General features: G+C 47.2%; 2 protein-coding genes across 3 annotated transcripts in view; both read right to left on the bottom strand.

Moving 5' to 3' along the window:
* Snrpg (small nuclear ribonucleoprotein polypeptide G) overlaps positions 1-2,757 on the bottom strand; it is a 6,654-nt gene extending 3,897 nt beyond the window's left edge. Inside the window, exons 1-2 of one of the 2 annotated variants that reach the window (XM_050165347.1) lie at positions 2,609-2,757; positions 91-113 (exon numbers count right to left, since the gene is read on the bottom strand). In XM_050165347.1, the coding sequence (XP_050021304.1) occupies positions 91-113; positions 2,609-2,640 (55 nt within the window). In that variant the 5' untranslated portion in view covers positions 2,641-2,757. The remainder of the gene's footprint in view (positions 1-90; positions 114-2,608) is intronic. The other variant, XM_050165348.1, reaches the window with a different exon arrangement.
* A 1,172-nt stretch (positions 2,758-3,929) lies between these two features.
* On the bottom strand, positions 3,930-11,189 carry Fam136a (family with sequence similarity 136 member A). The gene is made up of 3 exons (XM_050165346.1): positions 11,037-11,189; positions 10,165-10,305; positions 3,930-5,239 (listed from the first exon to the last, which is right to left on the bottom strand). Exons 1-3 carry the CDS (start codon positions 11,121-11,123, stop codon positions 5,051-5,053), a joined length of 417 nt encoding a protein of 138 aa, XP_050021303.1. The 5' UTR covers positions 11,124-11,189; the 3' UTR covers positions 3,930-5,050.
* Between the last annotated feature and the right edge of the window lie 1,046 nt (positions 11,190-12,235).

Here is a 12,235-nt window from a genome sequence, read left to right as displayed (position 1 = left end):
ATTTGTGTACTTTAAATTTATATTGTCTCCAAAGATTATATATTGCTAAGACAAAAAGAAACAGAGAAATTAAGTTGGTGAGAAACTTACATGATAACTTCTTGTCCATAAATCTGAAAAAGCAAGAGTAAAAATTATGACCTACTTAAAAAAGTATAAAAAAGCACAGAATCAGCTAAATTAAAATAATATTTTGGGGCTAGAGAAGATGGCTCAGGTGTTGATACTCAGGAGCTTGATATTCCTCCAGAAGACCTGAGACCAGTTTCCAACACCCATGCCAGGTGCTTCATCACCACCTGTAACTTCAGCTCTCGAACATCCCAGGGCATCTGCGCTGCACACACCTCAATCTCAGTACTCGGGAGGCAAAGGCAGGAGGATCTCAGGTTCAAGGCCAGCCTGGTCTACAGAGCAAGTTCCAAGACGGCTGTTACAGCAGACTCCATCAGCTCCAAGACTTACTAGTGACAACAAATTTTAAGAACTAGAGAGATGGCTCAGAGGTTAAGGGCACTGGCTGCTCTTCCAGAGGTCCTCAGTTCAATTCCCAGTTACCACATGGAGGCTTACAATCATTTATAATGAGATCTGGTGTCCTTTTTTTTTGGCATGTAGGCAAACATGCAGGCCGAACACTGTATACATAATAAATAAAATCTAAAAAGAAAAATATAAAAGAAAAAGAGGTGGAAAGGGGAATGCACTCAGGACAGGGAGCTCAACTTGGAAACTACTGAGATAATTGGTTAGACGTGATTAAGAACCACTTTGTTATGCTAAACTAGGAGCAAGTGGTAGAAGAGGGACTTATGAGAAAATAAAAGAGGCAAACCTACAGTATTTTACAATTCCTAAAATCTAAGGATGAGAAGAGGAAGGCACCAAACTTCAGGGAACAGGGAATAAAGTTCAGGAGTAGAGCAGCAAGCATAAGGCCCTGCCTCAATCACAACACCACAAACCAACCAACCAAAGTCAAAACACAACTAATACAGACACAATCACTAGTTCCAGTCTCTGAAAGGCCCAAGTACATCTGTAAAGACTCAAAGGACATTTAAGATTACAAGTACAGAACAGTTTTTTTTTTAACCAATGATCATTTTTTGCCAATTCCAACGAATCCAGAAAATATAAGACTTCATGCACGAGCTCGTTAATAAGACCAACAGTGCAGGGTAATTTCTGCTTTTTAAAATGTCCACATTATGGTTTAATAGATCTTTAACAGATCCAACTAAAAATGAAGGTTTCAGATAGAGGTTTCTTTGATAAAAAATGTGCACTCAAATACAAAATTAGTAAATGTGACCTTTTCCGTGCACTGGCGTCTTTACAGGACCAGTAATAAACAGGCTATACATAAAGCAGATTATGTGGCCAGATAAACGACCCAGTATTAATCTTGCACCCTGCAGAATCTCAGCCTTACATATGCGACAGGCTCAGGCCAGTAAGTAGTGTCCGAGGAGACCAAAGCTTTAAACTAGGTCCTGTTGAACTCACTGATGTCTTACTGGTTGATTTTACTGAGCACAGATTAAAAATATGCAAAAACTAGCTGTCTCTGATTAGAAAACGGATGTTCTTCTACGGACTTATGACCAGGACAAGATACCACACAACATTTAAATTTCACTTGCATGCAAGAAGGCAAGTAAGTGTGTTTATGCATCAGAAACCTAATTCTTGGGGCTGGCGAAATGGCTCAGCACTTTCCGCTTTCTAGAGAACACGAGTTTGGCATTAAGTACCCACGCCAAGGAACTCACAACCTCCCGCAACTAACTACTGCTCCACGGAATCTGGATCAGAAGTCCTCTCTGGCCTCCGTAGGCACTGCACCCACGTGCACAAACATGTCTGTGGGCATCAAACACACACACATACACACGTAAAAAAACTTCACTATAAACTTAAAAATTTTTACAAAGAGAAAAGAAAGAGGAACGGTACTTCCAAAAGTTCAAAAAAATACAAATACATTCTGTTTATGCCAGGGTCTCACTTTTTAAGCCTAGACTGTCCTGGAACGCGCGGTAATCTTCCTGCCTCAACCTCCTGAGTATTGACCCTCTGTGTAACAGCCCTAACTCTCCTGGAACTCGCTTTGTAGACCAGGCTGGTCTCGGTCTCCCGAGTGCTGGGATTAAAGTAGTGAGCCACCAAGTCCGGCTTCCCAAAAGCACTTTAAAAAATAATTTATTTCATGTGCATTGGTGTTTTGCCTGCATGGATGTCTGTGTGAGGGTGTATGATCTTGAGTTAGAGCTGTGAGCTGCATGTGAGTGATGGGAACTGAACCCTGGTCCTCAGCAAGAACCGTTGAGCCATCTCTCCAGCCCGTCAAATGCACTTTTTAAAGCTGTGAGTTTCTGGTTCCTCAGAGGAACCATGCGCCTCGGTGTAGACTGCTGCCTTGGTCCCTAAACCAGATAGCCCTCTGGCCGCCGCCTTTGGAAGGCGGAGAACCGCCACTGCGGTAACCATGCCGACCGGACTTCAGGGCCACTTCCGGCACCCACGAGCGCCGGGACCTGCGGGCGCAGCCCAGGCAAGGCGGGAGGAGGGTTCGCGCGGCCTCGGCCGGGTGGGCATTACTCACTTCTTCAGTTCGGGAGGGTGGGCCTTGCTCATGGCTGCTCTTCAGCGGGCTCAGCACGACGGAAAGGAGCGGGCGGCCTTACAGACGCACGCGCGGCAGAACGGGCGCGGATGTCTGACGTCACCGCCGCGCGAGGCAACCGCTTTCCGGTAAGCATTACTTTCGTCTCGCGATACTGAGAAGACCGCCTGAAGCAGAGCCGCGCTTCCGGTCGCGTTGTGACTGGCCAGGACTGAGAGGCGGTGCCTCAAGTAAGCGGCTTTTGTGTGAAGTTCAAACGGCAGGTTCCGCGCTACTCTGAGTGTCACTTTTTAAAATTCTTCCCTTTCCTTTTTTCTTTCTATTTACATTTTCGTTGTTTCTCCTCCCTTTTCCTCGCTCATCCCGTTTTTGGTGGAATTGATGCGGGCGTCTGGCTTGCCGTGTAGTCGACGCTGGTCTAGAACCCGTCTTGTCTCTGCCTCCCGTGTTTACAGGCTGCTGCACCACGCAGCCCTTTGTTTGCTAAGTGTACCCAGGCGAAGGTGACGGCTCCTGCAGCACCCACATTAACGAATGGCTTCTCTGCACCAGCAGCGGAAGGGGCCGAGGCTGACTAGGATGTGAATCCAGAGCCTGCAGCCCGCAGTTCCAACACTGCCTCCCGAGCCCCATTTGGCACATCTCGGTCCCTGCACATAAAATGCATGCGAACCATATGCAAGTCCTGAGGTCTTGCGCCTGCCTCTGCCTCGTGTCCTGGGGATAGATAAAGGTGTGCACCTTCTCGGGATGGCGCTGTCCTCAAGTGAACATCCCCAGACATGCTGTCCACAGATTTGTTGGCTGGAGGCAGCTCTTCAGCCGAGGTTCCTAACCGTGTGACTAGTTTGTGTCGTTGACCAAAATTAACCAGCACCAGGAGTCTTTAAACTATGTACTCTTCCCACCACTTGGTGTGTTAGTTTGAACTAGAAAACGAACGTTCAAACAACTCAGCTTTCTTGACGTCTCTGTATGTAGTCCAGGCTGTCCTCACACCAGGGCAATCATCCTCCCCTCAACCTATGCACCCCGATCTTTTTTTTTTTTTTTTTCTGGAGGCGCTTTTGAGACAGTGTCTCTGTGTAGGCCTGGCTGTCCTCAAACTCAGAGATCTGCCTCCCGAGTGCTGGGATTAAAGGTGTGTGCCACCACCACTTGGCTCTGGGTATCTTTTCTGTATTAACAGACTTCAAGCTATGATACTCTGACTTTCCCTTAATGCTACCCATCTGCTACTATGCACTCTCAGGATGTCTTAAAATTCAGAGGCATACTGACATATCACTACCCACTAGGAAAGAGTTGGAGACAATGAAACTTTATTTAAAAACAAAACCACATGGAAAATATATTGCAGGCTTGACAGCAAATTGACAAGTATTATCACTGTTTCAAGTAATTAATTGGTATAAATACAACATAGTACTTATCCAAAAGATAAGGTGCCATGTTGGGGCAGCAACACTGCACTGCAAAACCCCAGGCAAAAATGGCATTTGGTAAGTTGTGTGCCTCTCTTGCTCTATAGTGGTCCTAGTTTTCCTTGGCCCAAATTGGTTGGTTTTAGGTCTTGTTGCTAGAGGATTACCTCCAAAAGGCTCTGTGAATTCAGGGAGCGGAAGGAGTAATACTGGGTTTGGACTTTTACTTTGTAAAATTTAGGTTTTCCAAACCTAGTACATCTTAACAGTTCTCATATGACTCTTTACTCTCAGCTACTGGTATGTGACAATCACATCCCTTGTTCTTCATGGAAATGTGTCACTTTGCACAGAAGTCATAGAAGGAAGCTGTTTCCTATGTACTGTGATACTGCCCTCCTTCAGGGGCTTCCAGAATTGACAGAATTTGAGTAAGTGGACTTTCCCATCTTGATGGCCAAAGAGTACAAGGAGCCTTCAGAAATTATTCAAGCTACTCTCCCTCCTGTATCTTAAACCCATTTTGTGCCCTTGCATATAAGACAAAGGAACCCCTTTCCTCCCTCTAAAGTGGGTGTTGTTTTGAAGCACATGCCAAGTGTGGGGACACTTGTGGGAAACAGGAGCTTGGTATCAGACACACCTTTCCTCAAACTTTACCAGCAGGTTGAAGGAAGCTCAGATGTCTGTGTAGTGAGAATCTGAGCCTTTGGTAAAAGGGCAATCTCTACTGCCAGAACAAGCATCTGCACACGAAAATTTAGGATCTAGAATTCTCCCCTGTGCTATATGTCATCCGAATTTCAGCACCAGCTTCTTTCCACTTCACCTTCTAAGATTCAGATGCAAAGGAACTGGTGTCCAGAGGTGAGCAGCATTTGCCTGGAACTTGCTGTGTCCTGAGTTTTCCTCATTTATAAACTTGCTTAACAGATTAAACTTCCATTCTTCCTTCTAAATAGCGTGCCCTCAGACCCATGGTCACTGGCAAACAATTTTATTTCTCGATGGATGACAGAGACTCCTTCATCTTTTTGGTCATTGTTGGGATGAGGTGCATGTGGTCATCCACACACTTGGCCACACAGCTATCCAGCTGTCGCTTCACCTGCTGCTCTTTATTTCCTGCATCTATGGAGTCTTTGGCTTTGTCACTGCAATGCATGGTGCACCGGGCCAGACGGTCCTGTGGTGAGGAGGAAGAGAGAGAAGGCTGAGAGGTTGGCTTCCACTGTCTGGTGTTGGTCCCACGTTAGGTCTTGGGTTACAGGTTTCATACAGATCTCTCTGCCAGTTACTAAGTACAATATTTTCTTAGCTAAAACAGAAGGTACCATTGGGAAGGAACTGTTAGAAAGTAAGAGGATTGAAAAAAAATGAATTATATTCAAGACGCTAGCAGCAAACAAAAGACTACTGTTAAATTTCTTTTTCTTCCATTTTTTTCATGTGTATGGTGTTGTGTGTTTTTATGCGTGTATCTGTGGACATAGAGGCCCAAGGTACCATCCTCCATGTTTTTCTACATATTCAGTGGAGCAGGGTCTCTCAACCAGACCCAGAGCTCACTGATATGGTCAGTCTTGCTTATCAGCTTGCTCTAGATAGTCCCTGCTTCTGCTTTCTGAGGCTGGAATTACAGGTGGGCTGCCATGCCAAAGAGACAATGGTTTTTTGTAAACTGAACTCTGGGCATGTTTGTGTGGCAAGTGCTTTAACCCCTGAATCATCTCCCTAGCAGACATTTTAATTCTTTAATGTTTGTCCTTGGTACAGAAAAACAATTCAAACATTTGTCAGGCATCTATTATATGCCAGGCTTTCTTCTAACATGAAATACAGAAACAACCAAGGCATAACTGTTCCTGCTCACATGGAATTTACAGTCCAGAGTAGAGGCGTTAAGAAGAGAGTGGGATATGTGTCAGAAGCTCAGGAGTGAATGTAAGTAAGCAGTCAGGGGTATCCAACATTTTGGCTTCTCTTGGCCATACTATTATCTATAAACTTTATGCTCTGGAAGTGTAAAACTACCAGGCATGGTGGCACATGCCTTTACTCCCAATACTTGGGAGGCAGAGGCAGGTGGATCTCTGCGTTCCCAGTCAGACTGGTTTATAGAGTGTTCTAGGACAGCCAGGGTTATAGAGAAACCCTGTCTGAACCTCCCCTCCAAAAAAATAAAAAATAAAAAAAAGATAGCAACCACATATGCAAAATGTCTCATAATAGATTTATAATTTTATGTTGGGCTGTATGTGACCCAGAGGCTACAAGTTGGGCATCGCTGCTGTAGGATATTAACAGTTATGAGTGCTATGATTTTCTGTCTCTTTAAGAGACAAGCCATGCCAGCTCCCCCATCCTCTGAGGCAGGCTGATCTTCAGCTTCCGGCCTCAGCTCGCTCTCTTTTCCATCTTCCTCTCAGAGGCAGCTTCGCATCTGCCTCTCCCCCAACCCTTCTCCTTTCCCCCTTCATAACTCCCTGAATAAATATTCAACCTCACTCTGCAAGTCGTGTCTATCCACGTCTCTGTCTTCTGCCCGCCTGCCATGTGTCTCCCTGCCTGGGACCGGCAGCCGGCAGCAGTCTCTGCCTGGGACTGGCTGCTCCCAGAGCCCGCTGTCTGCCGCCACATGGCCCTCTACCACTATTTGGGACCTATAGCATTTCTGCTGCCTACTGCTGTTGGGGATCTTGAAGCATTTTTAGAAAAAATATAAAAATGAGAAAAGAAGTCAGGACTTAGGGCTGGAAAGATGGCATAGTGGTTAAGAGCACTGGCTGCTCTTCCAGAGGTCCTGAGTTCAATTCCCAGCATTCACATGGTGGTTCACAACCATCTGTAATATGATCTGATGTCCTCTTCTGGTGTGCACGACAACAGAACACTCATGTACATAATACATAAATAAATAAAAAAGCCAGGACCAATGCGGGTCTGTGTGCTCTACTGGGCAGAGGCTGGAAGCGGGCAAATACAGCAAAGGAAGCAGAGACAAATGGCCTGGAAGGTGGAAAACCAGGAGTGAGGTGTCCTGTGGTCAGACGGTTAAAGTGCTTAAAGGAGGAGAGGGAATTACTGTGTAGATAGTCAAGGCGGAGGGCTGAGTACTGACTGCAGACCTAGTCCTGTGGGTACCGAGTGCGAGTTAGCAGGCTTCACTTCACTTCAGTGACTAAAGTGAAGGAAGGACAAACTCATATAGCAGCCCAAGAACGAACTTTCTAAAGATCTCATCTGGAAGTTTCTCAAAATGAAAAAAGGAGCAATGCTCTGCTGTTAATTCCTCACAATGCCTGGGCCTTTGAAGAGTTTTACACATCAGAGTGTGAAAGTGTATCCTGTAGGGCCCCGGTCTACCCCTGCTCCTGTGGTAACTTGAGGACAGTTTCTGGTCAGCCAGCTAACACATTCTGTTTTTGTGCTTCCTCAGCCCTGCCTGGTGATTACCTATAGGGCATTGTTTACTCCATGTTGGGTGTGGCAATTTCCACCTGCCTGGAGGGGAAATCCTTGTACAGCAGCTAGGTATTTAAGGATTTTCCCAAAGTTGAATAAACAGCATTCAGCTGATCTCCTGGTCTCTTGTGTGTGTTATTTCAATCTCCAGGCCCTTGCCTGGCTCGCGTACAGTACAGTGGCACGCTAACTGTACCAAGAGGGTAACACAGAATCGGGTGTTTGTTACAGTATCCCACGTTAGGTGTAACTGTGGGGTGAATGGAACCCCATGCTACTGGATGAGTGCTTCCAACCCCACAAAATACACTTAGAGGAAGGGAGAAAAATGAAGGTATGGACAGTTTTTGTTCCAGGAGGGAAAAGGAGATTTTTTTTTCTTTTTTTTTTCGAGACAGGGTTTCTCTGTGGCTTTGGAGCCTGTCTTGGAACTAGCTCTGTAGAGCAGGCTGGTCTCGAACTCACAGAGATCCGCCTGCCTCTGCCTCCCCGAGTGCTGGGATTAAAGGCGTGCGCCACCACCTCCGGGCCGGGAAAAGGAGATTTTTTTTTTAAAAAAAATATTTATTTACTTATTATGTATACAATATTCTGTCTGTGTGTATGTCTGCAGGCCAGAAGAGGGCGCCAGACCTCATTACAGATGGTTGTGAGTCACCATGTCGTTGCCGGGAATCGAACTCAGGACCTTCAGAAGAGCAGGCAATGCTCTTAACTGCTGAGCCATTTCTCCAGCCCCTGGAAAAGGAGATTTTATAGCACACTGTAGGGGCCTGGTGTAACAGGTTTGTAATCCCAGCAGGTGGGAGGCAGACACAGTTGCATTGCTATGAATTTCAGGCCAGAGCAGAGACCCTGTCTCAAAAACCTGTAGAATACTAATGCTTTTTATGACTGAGTTTTCTGTACTACAGAAGCCTCTCTCCAGGTGTCCTAAATAGAGGATGTTCTGGGGAGGGTTTAAGTTCATAAATATTGTGAAGGTCTTACTCTAGTCTGCACCTTTTAAATTGTGTGTGCACATGTAACTGGCATGTGTGCTGTTTCATGCCTATAATGTCAGAGGACAACTTGTGGAGCTGGTCCCTCCTTCTATCTTTATGTGGATTCTGGGACTCAAACTCAGGTTGCAAGGCTTGTGTAGCAAGTACTGAGCTAGCCAATAATCTGCATCTTTTAAAGACTTAATACCTTAGTCAACTTTTCAGGAAATTACATTATTTTAAAAATGAATCAAAGAAGAGGAACTCGTGAGGTCCCACTCTTACCTGAGGAGCTAAGCTTTTTCTTTCTTTTTTTATCCTGGAACTTGCTCTGTAGACCAGGCTGGTCTAGAACCCAGAGACTCTCCTGGTCCTGCATCCTGAGTGCTGGGTTTAAAGGGGTGCACTACCACTGCCTGGTCGGTAGTTATTGTGTACAACGTGTGTGTAGGAACCTGCAGAGCTCAGAAGAGTTGTCATATCCCATGCAATTGGAGTTGCAGATGGCTGTGAGCTGCCATGTGGGTCCTGGGAACCTGACCTGGGTCTTAAGATCAGTAAGTGTTCTAATCTACCGAGCTGTCTCTCCAGCCCTGAGCTACTGGCAGTTAAAGGTTGCTGCAGGAAGCAGTCATTTTTCTTTAGTGATGCCACCACTGTTAAATTGTCCATGCTCATGCATCCAACCTTAATTGAATTCAGAGGGAGCAGTAAAAAAGAATAGGAGGAAGACTTATAAAAAATGGGTCCAGGAGATGGGGGGAGGGTAAAAATGTTTTCAAAATATATTATATGTATGAAATAGTCAAAGAATGAAGAAAATAATAATTAAGTCTGTATGTTTTAATTCTTTTGAGATTTTTACCTTTTATGTGTATGAGTATTTGCCTAAATATGTTTGTGTACCACCATGTGTACAGTGACCATAGGGGGTCAAAGAGGGCTTCAGAGTCCCTGTGACTAAGGTTATAGATGGTTGCGAGCTGCCATATGAATGCATTTTAAGTTTTATACTACACGGCATAGACTGCTTTTGGCACCCAGCATGTCAAATGACAATCAAAAAGGCATAAAGTCACTTGGCTATAAACTCCGTTGGCAACTTTCTTTCTTTCTTTTTTTTTTTTTTTAAGATAGGGTTTCTCTGTGGCTTTGGAGCCTGTCCTGAAACTAGTTCTTGTAGACCAGGCTGGCCTCGAATTCACAGAGATCCGCCTGCCTCTGCCTCTGGGATTAAAGGCGTACTAACTTTTTTTTTTATTTATTATGTATACAATGTTCTGTCTGTGTGTATGCCTGCAGGCCAGAAGAGGGCACCAGACCTCATTACAGATGGTTGTGAGCCACCATGTGGTTGCTGGGAATTGAACTCAGGACCTTTGGAAGAGCAGGCAATGCTCTTAACCGCTGAGCCATCTCTCCAGCCCTAAGGCGTACTAACTTTCTATTGTTATGGAAAAAGTACATTTCTACGGGAAAATACAGCACAACTTAAAGCACTCAACTCCCAGGGCCTTTCCAAAATTTCAAACCCCAAGAATACCAGTTGGCCAAAGGACTGCCACCAGTGTTAACAGAACCAAGGCCCTACAGCAGAATAAATTGTTCTCACGTCTCACCAAAGAGCTGTTCAAGGACTTGAGAACTCTGAGGCATTCCTCACCTGGAACCTTTCCAGCTCACTGGTCACCAAGGCCTGGGCTTGAGCCAAAGGTGCATGGCAGCGTTCGATGCATTGGTGCACCTGCTGCATAGATGCCTGGTTGTCCTCACAGCAGTTGGCGCTGCACCGGAACATGAGACCCTGGGGAGGGAGGGCAGAGCCTGGTTAGAAAAGAAAGACTCTGACACTACCAGGGTTTGGAGGCTATGCTTCAGCCTGTATCTTCCTCACCACCCTTTGCTTCACTTTCCCTGCGAGACCGGGATGATTACCCCAGCTAGCATTTATGCGCTGGGGATATATGTTCTTGGGAGAGCGCTTGCCTAGTTCTAAGATAGCTCTGAGTTCCATCCTCACCACCAAGGTGGAGGCTCAAGCCTGTGATCCATCCTTAGCACTCCGAGGGTGGAGGGAGGCAGGGAGATCTGTGGTTGGAAGCCAACCTGAGTTAAACGAGTCCTTGTCTCACGGGTACACAACGCGCCCAAGACTGGGCGGAAGAAAACATATTCTGAAAACCAGGTATCTACAGCAGAGTTCAGAGGTCGGCCTGGTTAGTCAACGCCCCATTAGGGGGACGACCCACAGTCGACCGTCGGGTCGTAAGGTTAAGAGAAGCAGGCAGGGAAAGGAGGCGGGGCCGCCTCCGCTGTGTTCAGGGTTCGTGGCATATGAACCAGCACAGGACAGCCAGAAGAGTCCTGGTGGTTCTCCTGAGCTGGGTCCTTCAGGCCTCGCGCCGGATTACCGCAAGGGCGGCCGAACACGCGTGACCGAGGCCAGGCAGGAGGAAACGGCCCCGCGCTCGAACGTCACCGCCCCAGCCCTCCCGAGCTTTCCAATCCCACTCGAATGCGAGGCCGCGCAGCCACCTGCATCTTCCGGATGTTCTCTTTCTCCACACTTTTCACCATGGCGTCCACGGCCTCCTGCACTCGGAGTTGCTGCACCTCCGCCATGGCGACCCTGGCGCCCGCGTGCACCCGCTGCGCCCCGCCCCCTGCGCTCGTGCCGGGTCCTCTAGTTGCTCCGCCCCGTCCCAAAGCTCCGCCCCTTGCGCGCGTGTCGTATGCTCTTGTCGCTCCGCCTCTTCCTTACGCCCCGCCCCCTGCGCTCGTGCCAGGTCCCCTAGCGGCTCCGCCCCTCCCACACGCCCCGCCCCTCTTCGCCCAGCCCTTCGCCTCGGCCCCTAGCCACTAAGTCCCGCCCTTTCACGCTGAACCCTACTCGCGCCGGCTCACCCGCAAAGTCTACCGGGTACCTTGTCCCGCCCCCTGGCCATCGCGCGCCTAGTTCTCAGCCCGCACTCCCTTCCCGAGCCCTCATCGCCTCCTGGCGTCCAGATTGAGCAACTACAGGCAGGAGCTGCGTACGCCCCAGCTTCTTCAGTAGATCAAGATTTTGGTGGCCATCGAGCTCCAGGCAGATCGGCCTTTTCCATTCTTCCTCCCTTTCTCTCTCACCCCCGTCCTTTGTAATTAAAAACAAAAACAAGACACCAAAAAATTAATGTAATTATTAGCTCTTGGGTGTACAGTTTGATCAGTTAGTATTTCGTCTTGGTTCCTTTTTGTTGCGGAGTAGAATTTCATTGGTTGTATATACCACAATGTCTTTACTCAGTTTCCCAGTTGGTGAACGGTTTTGACGCGTGACTAGTTACTGTGACTAAAGGGTACTCTTGAAGAAATTATTTGTAGATACGGGTTTCTTCTGGTTTAGGGTAGGGCAGATCTGCATTTCTGCATGTAATTGTGAAAGGAATTAGTTTAAAGAGCAGTGCGGGCTAGGAGGCCTGTGGATATCGAGGCTGTAGAGTGTGGATGGTAGTAAGAGCGAGCCGCTCCTGAACTCCTGGATTGCTTTTATGGGCCATGTGCCCTCACGCTCCCATTTCTATAGTCTTATGCTGATATCTGTCAAACACTCATGGCTGCTGGTCTATGACGTAGGGGCGGGGTGCAGAGAGGAGCAGCAGTAGGGAGGGAAGGGGGCTGTTGCAGGCTGTGTTGGAAAAGCTGGGCAGTAGATGGTCCCGCTGGAGAGAAGGGAGGGAACCGTTCAAGTGTTC

Source organism: Alexandromys fortis, unplaced genomic scaffold, assembly GCF_014885135.2.
Source record: "Alexandromys fortis isolate MF-2015 unplaced genomic scaffold, M_Fortis_MF-2015_v1.1 scaffold_158, whole genome shotgun sequence".
NCBI classification, from domain to species: domain Eukaryota; kingdom Metazoa; phylum Chordata; class Mammalia; order Rodentia; family Cricetidae; genus Alexandromys; species Alexandromys fortis.
The sequence above is the reverse complement of the archived record's forward strand: the minus strand, read 5'-3'. Positions and strand labels throughout refer to the sequence as shown.